At 39.0% G+C, this 21,464-nt stretch overlaps 4 protein-coding genes across 7 annotated transcripts in view; 2 read left to right on the forward strand and 2 right to left on the reverse strand.

Annotated features, from left to right (window-relative positions):
- LOC136345140 (puratrophin-1-like) overlaps positions 1 to 10,014 on the reverse strand; it is a 150,582-nt gene extending 140,568 nt beyond the window's left edge. For 2 of the 4 annotated variants that reach the window (XM_066293174.1, XM_066293169.1), the window contains exon 1: positions 9,855 to 10,014. In XM_066293174.1, coding sequence (XP_066149271.1) covers positions 9,855 to 9,944 — 90 coding nt within the window. In that variant the 5' untranslated portion in view covers positions 9,945 to 10,014. Of the gene's footprint in view, positions 1 to 4,009; positions 4,174 to 7,455; positions 7,677 to 9,854 lie in introns of those variants that run through there. The other 2 variants (XM_066293171.1, XM_066293170.1) reach the window with 2 other exon arrangements.
- A 1,117-nt stretch (positions 10,015 to 11,131) lies between these two features.
- MnM (myomesin and myosin binding protein) lies at positions 11,132 to 16,516 on the reverse strand. The gene is made up of 6 exons (XM_066292893.1): positions 16,379 to 16,516; positions 15,897 to 16,113; positions 15,647 to 15,848; positions 15,356 to 15,593; positions 14,453 to 14,701; positions 11,132 to 14,403 (listed from the first exon to the last, which is right to left on the reverse strand). The coding sequence occupies exons 1-6, from the start codon at positions 16,446 to 16,448 to the stop codon at positions 11,387 to 11,389; spliced, it is 3,993 nt and encodes a 1,330-aa protein (XP_066148990.1). The 5' UTR covers positions 16,449 to 16,516; the 3' UTR covers positions 11,132 to 11,386.
- A 1,847-nt stretch (positions 16,517 to 18,363) lies between these two features.
- On the forward strand, positions 18,364 to 19,615 carry LOC136344959 (uncharacterized). Its single transcript, XM_066292894.1, has 3 exons — positions 18,364 to 18,771; positions 18,823 to 18,988; positions 19,042 to 19,615. The coding sequence occupies exons 1-3, from the start codon at positions 18,487 to 18,489 to the stop codon at positions 19,218 to 19,220; spliced, it is 630 nt and encodes a 209-aa protein (XP_066148991.1). The 5' UTR covers positions 18,364 to 18,486; the 3' UTR covers positions 19,221 to 19,615.
- A 1,069-nt stretch (positions 19,616 to 20,684) lies between these two features.
- The window catches only part of LOC136344957 (titin-like), a 156,383-nt gene continuing 155,603 nt past the window's right edge, over positions 20,685 to 21,464 (forward strand). Inside the window, exon 1 of the mRNA XM_066292892.1 lies at positions 20,685 to 20,864. The gene's annotated coding sequence lies outside the window, so the exon portion shown is untranslated. The remainder of the gene's footprint in view (positions 20,865 to 21,464) is intronic.

Genomic DNA, 21,464 nt, shown 5'->3' on the forward strand with positions numbered 1-21,464 from the left:
ACGCTGAGAAAACATGGGGTAACAACTACCCAAATATTGACTGGAAAGTTTTGTTTAAAATTGGGTCAAAAGCTTCTGCGCGGTACGATCAGTTCTTATCTTTGATAACAGTTCAATAACTAATATGCCGATAAAGTTATCAGACAGTTAAGCAACAAGAGAAATATGGGACGTGCATTGCTGGTTTGCTGGTTCTAATGACATTCAATCTCCTGGTAAAACAGTATAAAAATTATTTCATTTCGAATCTGCAATTTTTCTAAGATCCTCTTCTGATTATATGGCTACGAAATAATTTTCTTCGAATTCTTCCAAACCTCAGTACATCAAATCAGGTGAACCTCATTAGCTCAAACTAGTCAAGAACAAATGCATAATTTCCAGTCGCATTTCTGCTTACTCTATTGGTTAACACTAACCATAAATATTTAAATGGAATTATTAATGTGTGCTACTCGTTTCCGATTCTTTGGAAGTATGCTTTCTTATCATCATCAGTAACGGATAAGTGCGACATCCATCTAGAGGTACCCACCCACACAAGCACATAAAAAACATATGTTTCTCTACCGGAAAATGAAAGAGAGATTTGTGAATAAACAATTCGGCATAGATAGTTTCGATTGAGGTCGATTGGTTCTAAATGACGGCATTTTGATTTTTACCATCAAACTTTGAAACAGAAAAATGCAGATTAGTTATCTCAATGACCTTTTTGAGCATTCACGAATCGGGTTGTAATTTTCTCTTCTTGTTTCTGAGACTTCATGATTTTGAAAGAAGGCCCCGGGACTTCAACTTTAGTTATTAAATAGGAGAAAATTTCCAAATGAAGGAGATACCAACATTTTGGTGCTTTTCAAACTTTATTCGTCTATGCCTCAGGCACCCGACGAGCATTCACCTTAAAACAACTAAAGTCAATTGTCCTGATCAGCTTTATGAGCTTTCATCAACGGATTTGAAATGTCCCTTTTAAGTCCTGCAATGTGGGGCCATTTTGATATCAATTTCCTCATTTTGAAAATACCCCTAAAATGAGGGCGCCTGGAACTGCGATTCGGGACCTTAATTGAGGCATCCATGGCAATATAGGGCCCATTTCAGTCGATTAGATTGAACAACAGCGACTAAAACCCCTTGTAAGTGTAATAAATATTTTCAAAATTGCTAAAAATTAACTTTTTTTTTTAAATTAGACATCAAATTTTAAGCACTCCGGTATCTCGGGAATTGGTGGCGCAATTGCCTCAAATCAACGGCATCCGTGGGCCACATGAACCTGTCTAGACGGGGATAAAATATCTCTTTCATTTTCTGAGGCATAGTATGGTGTCTTTAAAGGGATTTAAAACTCTGCGATAGTATAAGGGAAATTTGCCCCGCAAAGGGTAGAACACGAGAAGATTCGGGGGCCCTAGTGAGTGAACTCTAAACTCTGAACTCTCTCTATTTCCTGTTCTTATCTAAAGTTCTATTGTTGCTGAGACTTTATGGTCCATAAATCTAACCTCGCCTCTTGCAGACGGAATTTCCCACTTAGTTCAAAGTTATAAAACACCATGACGTGTCCCCATACAAAGCACCAAGGTTCCATTGGTCGTTTTGCATTTTGCCCTTGAACCCACATCACATATACCTGCAGAATGCCACATTAATTGAAAAGTGGAACGATTTTGGCGTGGAAAAAGCACCATAAAGCTCGCTAAGCACATAATTAATAATAAAATAATAAGGAAATTAATAGTGCGTAGCATCTAGATTATACCTACACCTGACCATCTTCGTGCTGGTATATGCGTTTTTTCTTGTATTAGAAGAGTGAAATTGGAGAATCAATATTGATTTAAAACGAACTGGGCTATGTTGAATAATTAGCGAACGATGTTTCCTATACAATTATACTGGGTAACTTCTGAAAGTCATACATGTGAAACTTCATCATCGTCGATCCACCTTTGATCTTTAGCATGCATCACTAATTGAATGGCAATAATTAATACATTTCTCATGGAGATAAGTTGTCGTGCAGTTTTTTGCATATGATGGGAGATTTATTTATATGAGGCCGAGCAGAGAAGTGAAATTCAATTTGGATCCCGGTTTGTATACGACAGAACAGAAAAGCGAAGATTTTGCAGGGCACCCACACATTCGTATAATTCTTCGATCTGAATTACATAAAGGGCCGCACCCTTGACATTTTATCCACAAATAACCCATTTCATGCCACACGCGATCGCCTTCTCATACTTTCAACGAAATTACCATTTGTATTCTAAGAATTCCCATATAATCCAATTTGTCTTTACGTTAAAGTGTGAAATTGCAACTTTCGGACCCTAATGGCGTTTTTAAGCTCTAGATTTGGAAGCATGAGTCAAACCCAATAAACGTAACATAATGAAACAATTATCACATACCTCCATCTAATTAATTTATTGCATTATTTGTAAATTAATGGGTTTTCGGTGTTTTCTTAATAAGGAATGTACCGTTTGCTTTTATTTAAGTGATACCACGATGATTCCCGCTAAATGAATACGTGAGAATGGGCAGTTGATTCGCTCCTATGCCTCATAAAGCATATGATAGTTGAGGCCAATGGATGAATATGATATTTACACGTGGACGCTGTATAACACCTTAATAAGGAAAAATGATGGCATGTGGCTTATAAGCCAATTAAGGACATACTTTGAGGCTTCGATTTCCGAACGTTGTGTGAAAATGCCATTCTTGACATATAGTTTTCACTGCTATAGCAGCGATAGGTAGATGCAGGTGTTAAATTCTCCGAAAGGCAAAATGTTGTAAAAATGCATCAAGATTCAAGGGAAATGTACGTCAAAATTCACGAGTAACTCCTCAAATTGAATTTGAACACTTAAAGCTTGCTGCAAAAGACGGTCTCCATGAAGCTGGGGGACCACAAACCGGAAAACTTGTCATTTTTTGAACTTGAAACATTCAAATATCGAGGAAAATTTTCCAAAAAGTACAAAACGAATCACAGAATTCGACGATGCGTTTTAGAATTATTTGAAAAGTTCCACATTACGAAGACTAAGAAGCGTTTTACTTGTGATTCGAAATATCCTGAAAATGGTGAATGTCCTCGCATCTCTTTTCAGAAATTTATTATTTGAAATCTCAAAAGTTTGTTGATATTTAAAATAGTTCAGATGAATGTTTTGTTATAAATGAGATCACGCGTCTTCCATTCGGCGATCTACCGAATCAGACGAATACTTCATCATCAGGCGTTTTATGGACAAATTATTTCTCAATCAAGAATTGTTTCATTTGTGTTTCGCTTCCTATTCTCCATTGCGATTCTTTAGATTCTCTGCTCAAAACTACTCAGGACCATGATCCTCTCTATTAGTTTTCGTTCCATTCTACCCATTTCCTGAGAAAATTTTTAAAATCCGATGATTCTCTGAACTTCAACATTTTTGATAGTGAAATAGCCACTGAGCCACTTTTCCACGAATCTTCTCTTTGATGTCTCAAATAGGATCAATGAACTTGCAACATTCACCATTGTCCCTCATATTTGGTCAACAAAGGATGTCATTTTCTTCAGCTATTTCTGCCTGGAATTTTAATTACCAAGCAACCCCATGAAGTTATACTTTGTTATCTTTGTTTCCAGTATATTTAACAGACAAACTACGACCAACAAGCATACATATTATATTCATTCGGCCTATTGAACATACGCTTTACACACACTGATCGGATATTACGCTTTTCTAATCTCAGATACCGATACCCATTCAAATATTAATTTACCACGAGAAATTAAGAAAGTGTAATTAATTAATTGACGAACCAAATCCAATACAGTAGCAGAAGTAATTATTAAACATAAAGTGATTGGTAGGATTATCAATATTAGTTGCAAGTTTGTTAATGAGAAGAGGAAGTGTTCGGTTTCTGTGTGGCGTTTTGCATGCTGATATTTGTGCAGTTATTTTTTTATGTGATGGCTTTCAAAGCTTACCCGAGATCCTCCCAATTCCAGACGAATGCGAGTGTACTTCTTCATAACAACTCTCCAAAGGACATAGGCCATTGCGAGGGCTGCTTCCAATCATTCCAGAGAAACACTTAGGGCGGAACACTTATGCATAAAAATCACCAGTTTTCAGTTTAAATTGGGGGAATCTAATGGATGACGTAACAGTTAGAAGACTAATAACCAGCAAATGGGGGAAGCTGTGGCTGCATTGTTGTTGCTCTTTTCTGACCTTTTGGTACAATTACGTTCCACGAATTCAACGTACTACTGTGCTCAAGCAATAAACGGAATTTTTCAATTACACACCGCGGGTACCATAAACTAATGTTTTTTTTTTTTTCGTAGGTTGGCAGCACTCTCTGTGACGTCTATGCAAAGCTTCGTGCCGATCTATTCAATTACTGCAGAGCTACACATCTTTTTGTAAACATACAAAAGTGAGTTTTTGTATGTTTGAAGCAAAAAATGTCTGTCGCGGAAACGTTGGGAATGTTGCAAAAAGCCTTTGCTGGCGCGGCCAAGTCGCAAAAAAATGTTTACAAGTGGTGCAAAGACTTTAAAGCAGACCCAGAAGGAGATCAAGACGAACGGTGCCCCGGACGGTCACTATCAATCGGCAATTAGAGACCTCGCTGATGGTTCGGACGTCTCATTTAGATCGACCCCAACCATTTTAAAAGATGTTTTGTTCATCAAACGCGTCAAATCTCGATTGCTTCCAGAAATATCATTTTTTTTAAAAAAAGGCGTCGCCTTGAAATTTGCCAAAAATTGATTTTCGGCTACTAGGACGTCATGAAACCCATCATTACGGGACGGCAGGCTTAAATCTATTCGTACGACCCGGACATAACTGACCAATCGAGGTTGTATCGTGCAAAAGGTGACCCAAGGCCGAAAAAACTATGCCAAAATCGCTCAAAAATCAAGGCCACGTTGACAGTTTTCTCCGATTATCGCCGCTTTGTGCATTACGAAATTATTCCGCCAAGCCAAACTGTTAAGAAATAATATTATTTGAGCTTTATGCGTTGTTTGCTTGAAGTTATTCACCCCAAGAGTTATGGCCAGACAATTCTTAGTTTTTGCACCACGATAATGCACCGTTTCACACTGCATTGGTTTTTCGAGAACGTTTTGTCAAAAACTCAACCCATATCGCTCGACAACCGCCGTGTTCGCCTGATTTGGCACCGTTGGACTTTGAGCAGTTTAACGGGCTCGAAAGACCGCTCCGGGGACACTGTTTCGACTCGATTGAGGAGATAAAAGACGAATCGAAGAAGGTACTGAAGGCGATTCGGGAAGAAGACTTCTTTGACTGTTTAGATGTCTGGGAACAAAGATGACGAAGGAGCATTGCGTCGGACGGGAAGTACTTTGAAGACGATGAAATTTATTTGAAAACATAGATAAAATAAAGATTTTTCATTTTATAAATAAATTCACCTTATTTTTTCATCGCAGCAGTAAATTTAACACATTTTGTGATCTATATTTTTCCGCTCGTGATCTATTGTTCACGAGCCTTCGTATCCTCATTAGCACTTTTTTTTTAAGTTATGACAATATTTCCTAGTTCAGAAACCAGACTCATGATTCGGCATTTCATCGTTGGTATATTTTTTCAATTATTGCCGAATTAGCAAATACGCTTTATACTTACTCAATATGTTGGTTATTTACGACATATTACATCAGCTGATGGTCTGCATGAATGTTATGCAAATATGAAAACAATGCTTATATGCTAGCCAATGACCTTAAAAATGGCGAAATCCTTGAATTTTGCTTAAGGTATATTTGTGTGACGAGCTGTTTGGTTCGGCAAAAATACAATCCTTTCAAGGGAAGAACGAAGATATCAAGCTTTGAGAGTGATCGTTTTATGGATTTGTTCATCCGTCACTGCGCCCTTTAATTGTCTACTTGGAGAAGCGCTCTTCAGAAAGGCGAAAAAAGCTAACACTGGCGCTTTCCAAGCTGGAGAATGTCGGCTCTAAAGCTTCGAATTGTGATATCCTGAAAATCTATTGCACATGACGAACGCGCTCTTTCTAAGGAATGCGAACTTTCTTCTTAAAATGTCAATTTTCCAACATTGAAGTTATAACTTTGATATACATATTGTGCGAGGTATTTCAACTCTACGGGAAATGGACCAATACAAGAACTTTTGTCGTAAAACTATTTTAATTTCAAAATTACGTTCTAATCACGCATCCCCCGGTATTTAAAACCTATTGAGAACGCCGGATGTTTCAGTAGAAAGGCCAAAAAATATATTGTTAACGGGATGTTGGAGGACTTGTGGAAGATGCTCAAAATCTACTGAAGGTGGCCATCGTTTTCGCCGTCTCCAATGTTTCATCGCATTCGAAATTTTATCTCCAAATATTTTTTCGAAAAGCGGTATTTCATGGTAAATATTAAGGAGTTGAAGTCTTTTTCAAAATATCGAAAATCCTCTCAAAATGGCGAATGCCTCTTCGCAAGGCGTCCGTTAATAATTGGAATTATAGGTTTAAAATTGCTCTCTTCGAAAAAGTTTTCCTAGAAATCCAAATTCTATTGAAAATGGCGAGTGGCTCGTTTTTAGGAGTTTCGTGGCAAATTACATGTTTCCATGCTTCTTTCACGTAAACACACATTTCTTCGTAAGTCCTGACAAAGCTTATAGACAGTCTCATTCCCATCCAACTAGGTCAATTTCTACCTTTTCAAACAGCTTGAACACACATCATCCTAATCTGCTCTACATGACCTCAAATCTGAATACACAAAAATAATATGGTATTTATTACCTTGATAAAAACTTAATTATCTCCGTATATGAAATTTGAATGGCACTATACTACGGAGTGGTGAAAAAACCCAATAAACGGTACGAAAACTTATATACCGGAACTATCGAAAATTGCCAAGTAACTCCCAGGTTACTGACACCGGTTTACTTTTGTATAACTTTTTATTATTAACAATAATAAAAGGCTTTCAAGGCCACTTCTTGGCTGCAAATCGGTTTGTAAGCGTCTAGGATAACAGTGTTTGAACTGCATGTTTACCCTTTAATGGGCCTTTTCAAAAATTGCCCGTTTTAGAATGGTGATTAGATAATAACCGTAACCTTCAGTCCGCCTTCTTCCTACACTCAAAAATAATATTTTCGAAGCAACCTAAAAATCATTGTGCAAGCAGTTGCATTGTAATACCACGCAAAGCTGACATCTCCTTAAGTTGTTTACAAAATCCTTGAGTATAATTAGTGCTGTTTACTTAAGCCATTTTGGTGAATGCTACCATTTGTTCCATGTCAAGATGCAAATTTATTTTAAATTTTAACCTACTTTTCTCTCTTTGAAACTAAACAAAAAAAAAAAAAAAAACAACAACAAAAACCCAACTATTCCCATTTACACGCCTCTCACCCCAAACCGCATTAAAAAATTACATTAATCACAATCTCTCCCAATCCTGTATGCACCATTAACTCTGCATGTCAACACTTCTGGTTGCAAAGAACCACTCACAATTCGAACCCGAAAAAAAAGCAATTCAAAAACTAAACAAAAGAAAACCGCAAAAGGATTGTTTCGAAAAATCAAAGCGCGCCGCGACGGCCGCGAAACAAACGAGCAGCGTTCGCGCGCGATTCAGGAAACAAATGACTGACGGATATGCACGTGGATGGCGCGCCGGTCAGTAAAAAGTCAATTTAACGAGCTTTCAGGAATTGGGGGAGTCCAGCTGCTATTTAGCGAGCTTTTACGCAGCAATTTAATTTGATAAGTGGCGCGCTTAGGTGAGGCGCCGGAATGGTCGTTTGGTAAGAACTGCACTAGAGTAATTAAAACTGAAAGTTTCGTTGCTCCAAGGCGAGGCATCCGCCATTTTCAGTAGATTATGCCAATCAAGAGAAATAGTGCAAAAAAAAATCCTGGGCCCCTTTGAGTTTGCGAAGGAGGCGCTCATGCTGGGAGCATTCGCCGAGCCCAATTTCGGTAGATTATCCTAGACCGTATTCAATAAGTAGTTTCTGGCTTGAACGGCGCAACGTTGCGAACGTTGACCACTTCAGGAACATTCGACATCTGCAGTAAATCGTAGGCAGTCGGAGGTAGTGGGTTAAAATGAAGTGGTCAAGGAATGAGCAGAAACGTTTCCTTGGAAATCACTTGCCATATCCAGAGGATTTCCACAAGAAAAGGGATGACCTATCACGAACCATTTGCCATCTCTGGTAGTTTTCGTATATTTGACCGAACACAGCGGAAACGCGAAACGACTCGAACACAACCTGAATCATTCTCAGTAGATTCTGATCACCTTTCAGACGTTAGAGGTTTTCAGCAAATTTTCAGTATGCTCCACATTTAATTTAGGCAGCGTCTCGGATATCTTAAATTGAGCTAACTTCCTGGCTTTTGCAATCTTCCTCGGCAATTAGCGTCTTATTATACCTTTCAACCATTTGTCAGCGACAATCTACCGCCATTGTTCCTAACTGATGTTTTAATAACAGTGTGCGAAACTCCAAAAATCTCGTATTATGCAAGAAAAGCAACTTATAATCGGCCACTTATCTCCATGAGACTCGTTTACCATCTTTGAAGAGAGCCAATTAAAAAAGGAAAAGTGCGCATTAGAATTTAATGAAATGCGGCTTAGCCGGGAATATTATACTGGCTGAGACTTTGTTATGGCTTAATTGTCCATTCAGTAGAAAAGTTGATGAGCAGGTAAGTAAAACTGTTAACTGAGTGCTGAGTATAAAGAGCCGCTTTGTGCATTAATGAAAAAACAACTAATTTCTTTATCACAAGTCAGTAATGTGTTTGCCACAGCCTGAAATTACGTTGCCAAACGCAATTGGTCGGTACCACTATCGATCGAAAGGATTTGGTATTTCTGTGTAAATTTCAGCGAGGTACCTTTTAAATTATTTTCTAATCAACTGGTTATAGCGACAAAAAGGCGAACACAGTCCTGTTATTAAGACGAGATGAGGAGGGAATCGACTTCTCAGTACCCGGAAGGAGTTGAACCGCTTCAAATGGGAAAACTTTCAATTACTTCAACAAAGCCTCAGCTTTCGGTTATGTTGGCATTACGACGGATTAACCGTATTTCCAGTTAATTATCCTCGAGGATTGCATTGAAGACCGAATAACAAATAATGCAATTAAATCGTTATACTTATTAACAACCCAAAAGCAATTTCAGGCAGTGATATTCTAGGGAAAACGTAGAATGCACAAATCCCATAAAAATCGACCTCGGATAATGTAATTAGGTGTTATATTATGACGATGTAATTGAAATACAATGCCATTGCAAGTGGAGCAGGGGAAAATTCCGAATATGCCCTTAATACCCCTTTCACCTAATGCATCTTAAATTCATGCACGAAACGCGCATCGCATTGAATAAACCACCACATATGGGCTTTTCTGTATGAACACTCTCCTCCCCCTCTCGTAAAGAAATTAAATTCTATCCACGCAATGTTTACCTGCATTTCACGGAATAATCAATAGGTTTTAGGAGTGGTGTTTCAGACGGCCGTTATTAGATTAAGCTCACTACAGGAACGTCCAGACAATGTTTCATTCAGCCCTGACTGACGCAAATTGTTATGTTGATTTGAAAAACGGAAAGAAATAATTATTGCAGTCTTTAATGGTGACGGAATCCATTGTTGTGCCGTCTTGAAGTCGATTCTAATGGTCGTTTTTTAGGGCTGCAGTCCATTGTCAACAAACAATTGGGCAGGATATAAATGGACTTCTCTGACGAAAATGACGCGCAACAAACAAAAATATATTACCTCGTAACAATACGTGCAGGCACCTCCAACTTTAGATAATAGGTCAATGACAATATCTGCATTCTCCTCTGAGCACTGACCACATAACATGTTGAAACCGCGTAAATGGGAAAATCGCAGGAAAAATAAGTTTTCCTCGAGGAAATTGGAAATTAGTGGGTGCGCGAACCGAAATAATAGAATATTAGCTGATGTTGTCAAAGAGAATTCAACATCAGACTTTGGGTTGAGCAAAGAGGCATTCTCTAGAAGATCTCGCGAAACCAAAGCTCAGGCGTAAGCTCTGGCAGGGAATCCCTGCACGATTCAAGGAAAAACGCTGGACAACGTCCTCGCAAGGTGTCGATGGAATATTTTTTCCATTAAAAATTAAAATATAATTCCGGCCTTTAAGGTTGCAGGCTTTGCATAGAATCGCCCGAGATAATTTTAGAATAATCATAAATTTGCGAAATCAAGGCACCTACCTAAATCATCTGTATAAATAGCTTTAAAAATTTACTATGGTTCGTTGAAGATTTAGTTTGAAAGCCTGGGATTTGTCCCAATGTAATAGAGCAAGGAGGCATTACTCCTAATCGCTTCTTCTGGTACTTCCTGCAACTAAATTTAACCGTTTGGTAAGGAAATTATTCTGATAAATTGAAGTCCAAAGACGCGGTAAAAAATAGGTGAAAGTTTGCATTATGTCATTCACATCTGGCTTTAATTACAGGAAAGAGGAAAGATGGTTCCTCCTATGCGCAACGAATTTAAATGCAAATTAAATTCAGGCAATCTGTGAAGATCTGCGTCTCAAAATTCATGAATTTAAAGTATTTTTCTGAAGATCGTGAGACTAGCACTACATTGTTTTAATATTACAGTACCTTCTACTACATGAGAATATGAATTACATCAATTAGATTCTTCGGCATTCGTAAAAAGCACCACAGTGAGATAAACGCCAATTTTAGATATATTTTTCAAGAGCACAGTGGCGCGCCACGAGTTTGTCTGGAGACGCATTTTTCATTAATTCGCCTTTTTGTCCAGCGTTGAACTTGTTTATTTTTAACCAGTACGGCCTGGTCTGAGCACGATCGAATTTTGAATTTCGAAAATTATTCTTGAACTCGGAGCCGAAAATGGTGTTTTCCAGAAATGAAAAATGGCGCATTCACATTTTTTTTATTCGTTCAACGACTCGATGTGGTTCAGAACCCGACGCCTGAAATTTTTTTGTGCATTTTTCAGTCGCCAAAAAGCACAAGGAAGGCGATTAAGAAGCTCGGAAATAATTTCCTAAAATAGTTATTTATTAACATCACATAACACTTCATAATGGAATATTAAAGATACTATAATAAATCACTTATCACTAGTAGTTTACAATAAATTAGCGAAATCATAGACTTCAATCTAAAGTTAAAGACAACCAACCCCAAAAAAATATATATAACACTTTTGGAAAAATGTGCTGTTTCTACTACAAAACCAAAATGATCTGAACATATTCAAAAACTATAGTAGAAATCTGCTTATCCACTAAACTAATTATTGGTGCTTGACTTCTTTCGGAACTTCTTGACCACCCAAGAAGGAGTCCTCTTTCTGATTTCCTCCTTTAGCTGCCTGTAAACCATGACAACCAAAACTGGTATGGCCAATAACTCGTTCTGGAACAAATAGAGCCAGCAAGCCACCGCAAACATTGCCAAGTCCAGCAACCAGTCTACAGCAGTTCTAACTTGAACTTCCGCCCTAACTGCCAGTTCATCTTGCTTTTTTTTATCGAGGCCTGATCCATCAAATGAATCCAGGAATCCAGAGGTTTGAGTAGTGATCTCCTTAAGCATCAGTCGTCTGGTTGTCCTGGGACTTGGACTGGATTTTCGACTGTACGGAGAAGCTCTTCTATCATCGTTCCAATTTTCTGGTCTTGCAGGAGATATCGTAGCAGGTTTTCGGGCGACGCTAGTTCCTCGTTTATTCGGCGATTTGGACCTACTCACAGCTCTTTTTCCCGATGGGGTAGTTAAAGAGGATCGCCTGGAGGAGTGTATAGAGTTTGATCCCGAGTTTACAGATTTGGGAGTGCTGGCAAAGTTGCCTAGTTGCACTCCAGCTCCGCTATCTCTACGAAGCTGTGGTAAACCTGCACCGCTATCTTTGCGAGGCTGTGATGAACTTGCACCGCTATCTCTGCGAAGCTGCGACAGTCCTGCTCCACTATCCCTTCTAAGGGACACTTTAGTTTGAGAACCAAAATCACTGGATCTTCTCACATTTTTGGGTTTTGGTTCAGGACTTCTCTCTTTGATTACGGGCTTAGGAGCCTCTACTGTCCTTACAGGGGAACGGAATATTGGGAAAGAATCATAGTGATCAGTAAAACTACTTCTCCGATAACCGGACACACTTTGATACCCACTATCTTGGCTTAAATTCTCCTTGGAAGGTGTTTGTTCTTTGCTGCTCAACTCCTCATCCTGTGGAGTTTCTAACCCCCGAGCAGCTTTCATTAACTCATCTCTATCCAATATTGGATTACTTCTCCTCCTCTGACCAACACTCTTCAATATATGATCATAATGATCCGCCATAACTCTGGATTCTTCCTCATTGTTCTTTTTGTCCAAGAGTTTGTTGGGAATCACTATGCTTGCAGCAGTGATCCCAGAAATCTCTGCTACAGTAGCAACACTGGGTAAAGTAGCTGTGATTTGTGTTTTCGGTTTTGTAGGTTCTTTTTTTGCTTGCATAAGGCTGAGAGACAATGATCTAGTCCTAGGCTTATTAGTATCATCACTCTCATCTCCCGAGGATGATAGTAGAGGTGGTAACTCAGGAACTGCTAAAGATTTAGTTCTGTTTCTGTCTAAAATTATATCTGGTCTGGGGGATAAAGCTCTAGCAGATTTTATTGGAGATGAAGGAGGAGATACTGCTGGAGAAATTAAAGGAGAGTCTGACTTTTTAAGGATAGGTTTTGGAACAAAGTTAGGATTAGGCAACTCCTTTCTTTTACTCAAAATTTCAAATGGTTCTTTGTTCAATGACACCATTCCACTCAAACCCCCAGGAGGTCTATAGGTCTCCTCTTCAGTATCTATTTGCACTTTTCTAGTTTTACAGACCTCCATTTTAAATCTTTCCATATCCGAGTCAGTCTCAGATTCACTTTCTGATAAACTTTCTTCATATTCTACCTTCCATGATCTTTCCTCTTTGATGCTTACTGGGGATCTCTCAAAACTAGATTGAGTGTAGCCTCTGCGAGCATCGAAATCTTGATCTGAGAGTTCTTCTGAAGTAGTTTGCTCTGACATCATTACACTTCTCTTCATATTCAGAGAGATCGGAGCTCTTCTGAGAGACATCACCTCATTGCTTAGTTCAGAAGGATTTTTTAAGCTGTGCCTTTTCTGGTTCCATTTACTGCGATATTGTCCTGCACCTGATAGTTTCCTTCTCAATGAATGTCTTCTGTCCAATCCTACAATATCATCACTATCTTCAGAATTTATCCGGATTTTCGGTATTTCATGGCTTAGTCTTCGTTCAGAGTTTTCTGCTTGTTTTCTTCGTTCCAAATCTCTTTCTTCTTCTTCCGCAGCCTCATTTAGCCTCATCATAGTCCTTTCATGAAGGAGCTCCGTAGAACTTGCAGAGTATTTCAATGCAGGAAATTCTGGGGGCTCTAAGTTTGATAATTCCGGTGCTGATAACGATAGAGGTGGAGCTATCGTGTTTTCTTCGAAATTGAAAACAGGATTTTCAGTGGGGTCATCTGAGTAGAGTACTAGCATAAATTCAGAACTGCCAGAGACTGCTCCACTGAGTTCTCGAATTAATTTGTTTTTTGTTTTGGGGCTTTGGGGTTTCTCTATGATGACTGCAGATTGTGCTTCTTTCATATGCTCAATTTTCACTGTATATACAGTAGAGTCTTCTATAGCTTCTTCTTGATCATCAAAACTGTCTTGTTGAAGAAGTTTCAACTCTGGAGAACCATAAGCGAGGTCCCTGGCCAAGGAAGATCGGTCGAAGATAGTTTTATTGATTTGAGACATAACATCCTTTCTTGGGAGCATTGGTGATGCTTCAGGAGTTTGTTGTTGGCTTTTACTTTTCGTTCTTTTAGGCCGAACTGGAGGCATTTCCTGCCCAATAACTTTATTGGATTCTACCCTAGATGAAGATAAAGATCGAGGGTGATTTTTTCTTCCAACTCTTGCTGGGGCTACTTCGGCACTATGCCCTCTAGTAGGAGGGTGCGTCAATCCCCTCTTTGGGTCTGGTATGAAAATCACCTCCGACTCATCACTGGGCTCGCTAATGCCATAAGGACTTTCAGCCTTGATTCTGAACTTGTATTCACTCCCTTCAATGAGGTCTCCTAATCTTGTACTCAGCTGCCTTGTTGTAGCAGCTTTCAACCACACATTCCAGCCAAGTCTGTAGTATTCTATTATGTAGTTTCCGATTTTGCTTCCACCGTCATCTTTGGGGGATGCCCATGAAAGGGTCACGGACCTGCCAAGAGTCATTACCACTTGGGCTTTTCCTGAAGCAAATAGTGTGGGTATAGGAAAATTAATTATTGAGATTCTTACCTGGTGGTGTCGGTTTGTCAGTTATGGTCACCAAGAAGGACGCACTGTCAGATCCAAGTTGGTTTGCTGCTTTGATTTGATACTCTCCTCTATCAGATCTTTGCGCATCCGTGATTTTCAGCGTGCAAGTCTTATCTGCGTATTCAACCTCATGTCTTTCATTGTTTTGAAGAGATTCTCCATTGTGGCTCCAGAAGACAATTGGGGTGGGCCTTCCCACCACTGAGACCTTTAGGCGAATGAGTTCACCTAAAAGACCAGATATCACGCACGAATTTCTCGTTACCCAAATTTTTCTCAACAATTTAAATTTACCTGATTTTGTTCGAAGAAAGAAATTCCAGATTTTTTCAAATTTAGTAAAACCCCAAATTAATCTGATTTTATTCGAAGGATTGTTTAACTCGGCCAAATTTTGCCCACGATTTTCCAGTAATTTGCATTAAAATAATCTTAATCAGAGGATTTCTGACCCTTTCTAAGTTTTGCCAATAATTAATCCAAGTTTGTTGTTTTAGTATTTAATTTCACCAATTTTTTTCTAAAGTTGTACTTTTAGCCTTTGTTCTTCCGCTTTTTTCAGTTCGATATAGTTCAAAAATTTTCTTTCTAATTACAAATGACATATTTTGCCTATAACATAGATGACCCTGGAAAAGATTAATGGAATTGATGGCAGCTAAATGGATAAAAAAATATTCTATTCTATAAAATTTAGAACGAAGGAGATAGCGCGCATTCACCAGAATGTCTAGAAATCCTGTTTCGAACTCTGCTGCCCTTTTCCCAACTCCCCAATTATCTTCTTAAAAATTACCAAACGATGAATAATTAAATTAAAGAAGTTAGACAAACCTGAGCTGAATTTATCTCAGCTGAGTCTCTGACTGAACCTCAACTTACCAATTTCAAACAACAATCCCTCTTCATAATTTCGAGATAGCCTCACACTTGGTGGAGCCTCGACGGTCAGTCTTGCTTTAGTTGTGACATGTCCAGCCCTATTTGTTGCTGTACACTTAATTTCGCCTTCATCAGACAAAGATGTCTGGTGAATCGTAAGAACGCTTCTATCGTGCTCGGTCAAGATTCGAATTCGTCGGCTGCTGAAGATTTCGAAGTCATCTTTGAACCAGCATATCTAGAAGCACATGAACTAAGTGTTTGAGACGAGAAAGGGTATGCAGAGTGTACCCTTGGGGCAGGCTGGCCAAGAAAATAAGCAACAAACTCGCATTTTTCGTTCTCCAGAGCCACAGTATCAGCAACGTCTTGCGTGAATTTCGGTGAAGTAATCGCCGATCGTTGTAAAGTTACTGTAATCGGATCGGAAATTTCTGAGGGGATGGAGTATCCGACAGCATTTTCGGCACTGACTCTGAACTGATATCGCCACCTGAAAACACTTTTCTTTCAAAAGTAACACACAAACGATGATACCTACCCTGGTTCCAGCCCACTGAGGGTGATTTCAGGAAAGGGTACAGGTAGAGGAGTGGCGCGCACCCAATGGGGTGAACCCACTCTGCGATGCTCCACTAAGTAACCTGCAATGGGAGAACCCCCATCGTGGAGGGGGCGAAGCCATTGGAGGGTGATCAAGTCTGGAGATCCTTCATTTTCAGGCAAAAGCTCCGGTTTGCCAGGACAGGTAGGTCGATCTGAAAGATTTTTCGAGTGAAAACGAGCTAATTATTTTAATTAACATAGAGCTGTTTTTAAATATCCTTAACACGTCGTATGTCCCAGTTTAACCTACACGTTATATCTACATAATATCTAAAAATACTCTCGGCTTTCCGGAGCTGACATCTTTTGATTTGTCTCAATTATCGTAGACTCTCAGGTTTTAGAACTTTTTCTAATTTTTTAAAAGTAAAAATTTGGTGTTTTTTTGCATTTTTTTGTAATGTAGCAATGATTTACCTGCAGCTTTCCAATGCACTTGCTTCTTATTTCTCACTCGCGGATGGGGTTTTATATGCGCGTTCCCCATATCGCACCATGGCAGCGGCTTGCCAGAGTCGACCTCGTATTAGGCGAACACTGGATATTTTTAGGATAGTTTGGTCAGCTTTCTGTCATTATTTTGGCAGGGTTCTGTTTTAACGGGTCTGGCGGGACATACGATATTTAATGCAGAAACTGAGAGTAGAGATCTTTTAGAAGTTCTTTCAACTTTTATCCAGACATTTGCAGACGAAGGTTCCAGACCCCTAACTGAGATGTCCGAACTTAAAATGGGATCCATCGGATAACTGAAACGTGGATGAGTACACAAAGGAGGATGGAAAAATAGGAGAAAGGTGGTACTTCCTCAAATCAAAAAAGCCGATAATCCCTGGTATCTGCATGACGGGTTGCGTCCAGCTCGTCCTGGAATAGATCATTTTCATTACATTCCGAACACAACATAGAGCGAGTACTTGATGTCCACATGCTCCTGAGGAACTCAAGATTTGTTACACATTTTCTCCATGCAGTATACAGGGTGAGTCGTAAGGGAATCGACGCAGAGTAGGTGCGTCTAAGAGACGTCAAATAATGACCATTTGTTGAACAATATTTTTCTATGGTTAATAGTGGAGGAGAGGTTGACTTCTGAAGTTGGCTTGCAAATATCTAGAAAACGGCATATTTCAGTAGTGCGTTAGCACAACGCAACAAAATTTTCATTGTCCCAAGATTTTTAAAGGAGATTAAATTGGTCTATTTTTACCTTGCGGTAAAGTATTGGATGTGATAAGAAAACTCTTTTCACGGAAGAGAAATTATTATAAACATACATAACTTTCACCAATATGCTGAAGAGAGTCTACGTTCAATATTTCCACCATGAATTTGAAGTAAACATTGTGGCCGGTATTACTGGATGTTATTTAATACGACCAGTTATTCTAAGTAGACTAAGTGGAGAAGTTTATTTATTATTTTTTCTAAATGTTCGCCCTAAGCTCCTTGAAGGCCTGTCTTTGGTCTTAAAATGTGAAACGTAGTTAATGCACGTCGGAGCTATATTTTGCGCGAGACGTACAATTTTTTAATCAGCAGTTCCCGGGTAGATGGATAAGACGAGGGAATAACTGCCCACAACATTGGCCTCCTCGCTCGCCAGACCTGAGTAAACGTGACTTCGTCCCCTCGGAGGCTTTAAAAAATTGTGTTTTTGCTACGTCGATCGAGTCTCATGACCTGTGGAATCGATTGAACTTTAAATGCGACAATATTAAAAAGATTCACAATTATTGAACGGTGTAGACTTCAATTTTTGGCGAAGAGAAAATTTATGTGCGGAAGAGATCGAGTGCCATTTTGAACAATTTCTGTACTGTTAAATTTAGTTTGTTGTGTTATACATTTTTTGTCACTGTATAATTTTTTGCTGTAAACATAACACTTTGGCAAATTACAAACAGCTTCCTCGTCAAAAACCGCATCGCTTTAAATTAAAATATAAAATTCCATTAAATGTGGTTTGGTTCTATTACACAAAAATGCGGTTTTCTCAAAAACGACAATATTTTAGACAAATATTAAAAGGCAATAAATTTTTTACAATTAAATTTGCTATTAAATGGCATTACCTGTTTTTTACTTGACAAAGAAAAAAATTTCAACTCTTTTGGACCTTATTTAATCCCTAATCCAACCCTTTTTGATTATCTATCAATTTCACATTTCTACCAATTAAAGATGTTGATAAGACTAACACATGGTCGAAATTTGGTTGCGTTGCGCTGACGCCCCACCCAAATACACCCTTTTTTAGAAATTTGCAAGCCAACTCGGGAGGTCAGCATCTCCTCAACTATTAATCGAAGAAAAAAACATTCAACAAATCGTCATGTTTTGAGGTACCCAACACGTACCTGGTCTGTGTCGGTTCCGTTGCCACTCGCTCTGAAAATTTCATGTGGAAATGCAATCAAGCAAGCAGACCATATCCTTGGAAACCATCCATCAATTTACTGCCTGTCTAATTTTCAAACGTTAGCTCTAGCAAAAGTCCCATAATCTTCGAATTGAGATTAACAATGCAGAAAGTAGCTATTATCACCCTAATATGCGCCAGTATTTGCGGAACTAGAGCTGCAGAAAATAGCACTAAACCTCCATCCACCAACAATTCATCCCTAGTGGATCAGGTTCTGCAGGTCATCCCACTGGACAAAATTGACGAAATTGAGAAGAATCACTTGCAAACTGACGAGGGATTTAAGTCTGCAGTTTTGTACTTCCAAAGCGAGGAGTGGAAGGGTTTGGTGGAGGTTCTGGCGAAGAGCGCAGAGTTTCACAAGTTCGCTGATATGGCCCTGAAGGTGTCCAGTTTTATTTTTAGCGAATTTCGAAGATGCTAAGCGAAGTTTTAGTTTAAGCTCAACATCAGCCGATCCATAGAATCCCTGAGAAACCACATAGATAGTCTCAATGTATCAGTGTCTCAAGAAAACGTTTCAGCAAACCTGTCCAGCTTTGTGAGAGACGTCCAGAAGGTGCTCCCCATTGGGGAAATTGCCAAGGTGGTCGTCAATTCAGGTTAATACCTAAATTTGCTATTTTTCTGGCATAGCTAAAACTCTTCTTTGCAGACGGTTCAGGAGTACGGAATCTGGGCCTGCAAGCCAACGCCAAAGAGTACCAGAAGATTGCAGAAGACATTTATAATCTTCCTGCGGTGGAGAAGATGCGTCAAGCTTTGAGGGATATGAATTTCAACGTTGAGCCCTACATTGCGCTGGTTTACACCCTTTTTGGTTGGATCAATTGACTTTCATAATTGTGTTTTATAACGTTCCAATAGTGTACGAGTTCTGATAAACATTGTTCGAAGTTCAAAGAGAAATGAAAGGTTTTTACTTAGATTGTTCCAACAAGTTGTGGTCAAGCAAATAGCTTCGAGAAATCGATGCTGCAGTACCGTTGTAATTAGCCGAGGGCTATTGACACTTCTCGTAGACTACACATAAAAGAACCAGCAAAAGAACCTGTCCTTTCGTTGAATGAAAATGAAAAAGGCATCGTCGGAGAGAATAAAAGAATTTGATAAAAAATTGAGAGGCGATTTCACCGATTCTGACCGTTAGGTACACCTGGTTAATTAGCTGTCTCGGTCTTGAGGAGGAACTTGCAAAATAATTGGTGCTCTGGAGTTTGGTCGATGCTCTTACGATTTCATGACGAGGAATTAAAGGACAAACTTCATTTGATTTTGACGACTAAAATAAACTAAGCAAACATTCAACGTATGCTAAGATGGCAAAGCTGCCGACCTCAGTATGGGTGTGATTTCGTGGTTGTCGTGACACACTCTCAAGAAAGCGTTGTTGCCGAGCCCCAAAACATGAATAATTTCCTGCCGTTTTAACGAAATCGCTGATGATTTTCACGTACACTTGCAGGAATTGAAAAATTAAATAACCTAAAGGTGAACGTGAGCACTTATCGAACCATCGAATTCACCACGAGCAGAAATAAAACTAGAAAGAGTGTGAGCTTTGATGGACGTTATGATGGGCGCTCATCCTGTTCAGAAGAATTTTAATCGTTCTGAAGAGTTTAGCAGTTATCTTTCATGATTCTCCGGGAGCCCGTCTTGCTATTTATGTCGTGAACTAGCTCCTGAGGAATTTTCAAGTGAATCATTCGGCTTTTAATCCTTAGGATCCTCCTCTTTTTCGGTCTCCTTATGCTGGTCTTAAGGAACATCTTATATCTTTTTATGTAATTCTCATATTCCTTTTCACCCAAGATTCCTTCAGGAATTCCTTCTTTTTCATAAAATTTTTAATGCTGTTCTGCAAGGTTGTTAAACCCTTATTCCTGATAATCGCTTCTTTTGTCGTTTTGATTGTTCAATCGCAAATTTTTCTGCTTGTTGTGGATATTTTTCCTTCTTCAGTGGTCTTTTCAGAGATTTTTCATTTTGGTATTAGAGACTTCGTTTTTACCAACGTGGGAGTTGCAGACATTTCTTTAAGACTGATATGAGGTATGAAGGTAAAGATGCCGTTTCTCAGTTTTCTCTATTCTTCTTCTCGTTGATCTTTATTTTTCAATATTAGAGTACATACTAATTCTTCGCAGCTGAAAATCATGTTTTCTTAATTTCTTTCTATATTCTCGCATTTAAGCTCATTTTCCTGGTCTCCTGCAAGTAAATAATCCTCACGCTTTCGACCACACTTGGCAACCATGCCCATGCTATGGCAGCCACGACCATGAGGACTCGGCCAATCTCCAGTACCATGGTGCGTATCATTTAGGCGACGCGTGCCGGGGAGTACCAGAAATGCTGCTCTTTCCGAGGTATTGACGGGTGTGATATGGATTAGGGGTTTGCATGTAAATTACGTGGACATGGTCGGCGCACCTATTTCGTAGATATATAAGTGGAATCTACTAATTTTTTTGGGTAAGTCACGAGCAATGCAAGATTCATTAATTCTGCATTTAATGTTGGTCGTAGGAAGTTCTTGTAGGACTTTTTTGACCCAGTTTTGAAACGCAAAAATCGTCGATTAAAGCACATTTCAATTTATCATCAAGACCAAATTTACCATGGTAGTTTCATTAAGGGAAATTGGCGTGAATGATGTTCTATTACGGGAAACATTGCGCTTATGCAACCGGATATGTTTAGAGGTTGATGAGAAAATTGATTGTAGTGGATAAGTCTCTAAATTTTCTACTTTAGATGAATCGACAAGGTTCGTTCAAATCAATTAAAGTTGATTAAAACGAACCTGAAGATCGTTAAATCTTGCTGAGGAACTGCAGTGAACGAAATGATTGACAATGGTGTCCAATAGTTTGAGGAAATAAAAACTGCTGTACTGTTTCCTGATTTATCCGCTTCTCCCAAGTCCCGCTTTCCTCGAGTTGAGATACATCTAAATCCTGTTAAGAACTTCTTCAAATACATAGAATTTCTTTGGTTTTTAGTCAACACCAGAAATCCCAAAAATAGAATTACTTTGCTTCTTCGTCTCCCCACAACATCTCTCAGGTGTAA

This window comes from Euwallacea fornicatus, chromosome 18 (genome assembly GCF_040115645.1).
Source record: "Euwallacea fornicatus isolate EFF26 chromosome 18, ASM4011564v1, whole genome shotgun sequence".
NCBI classification, from domain to species: Eukaryota; Metazoa; Arthropoda; class Insecta; order Coleoptera; family Curculionidae; genus Euwallacea; species Euwallacea fornicatus.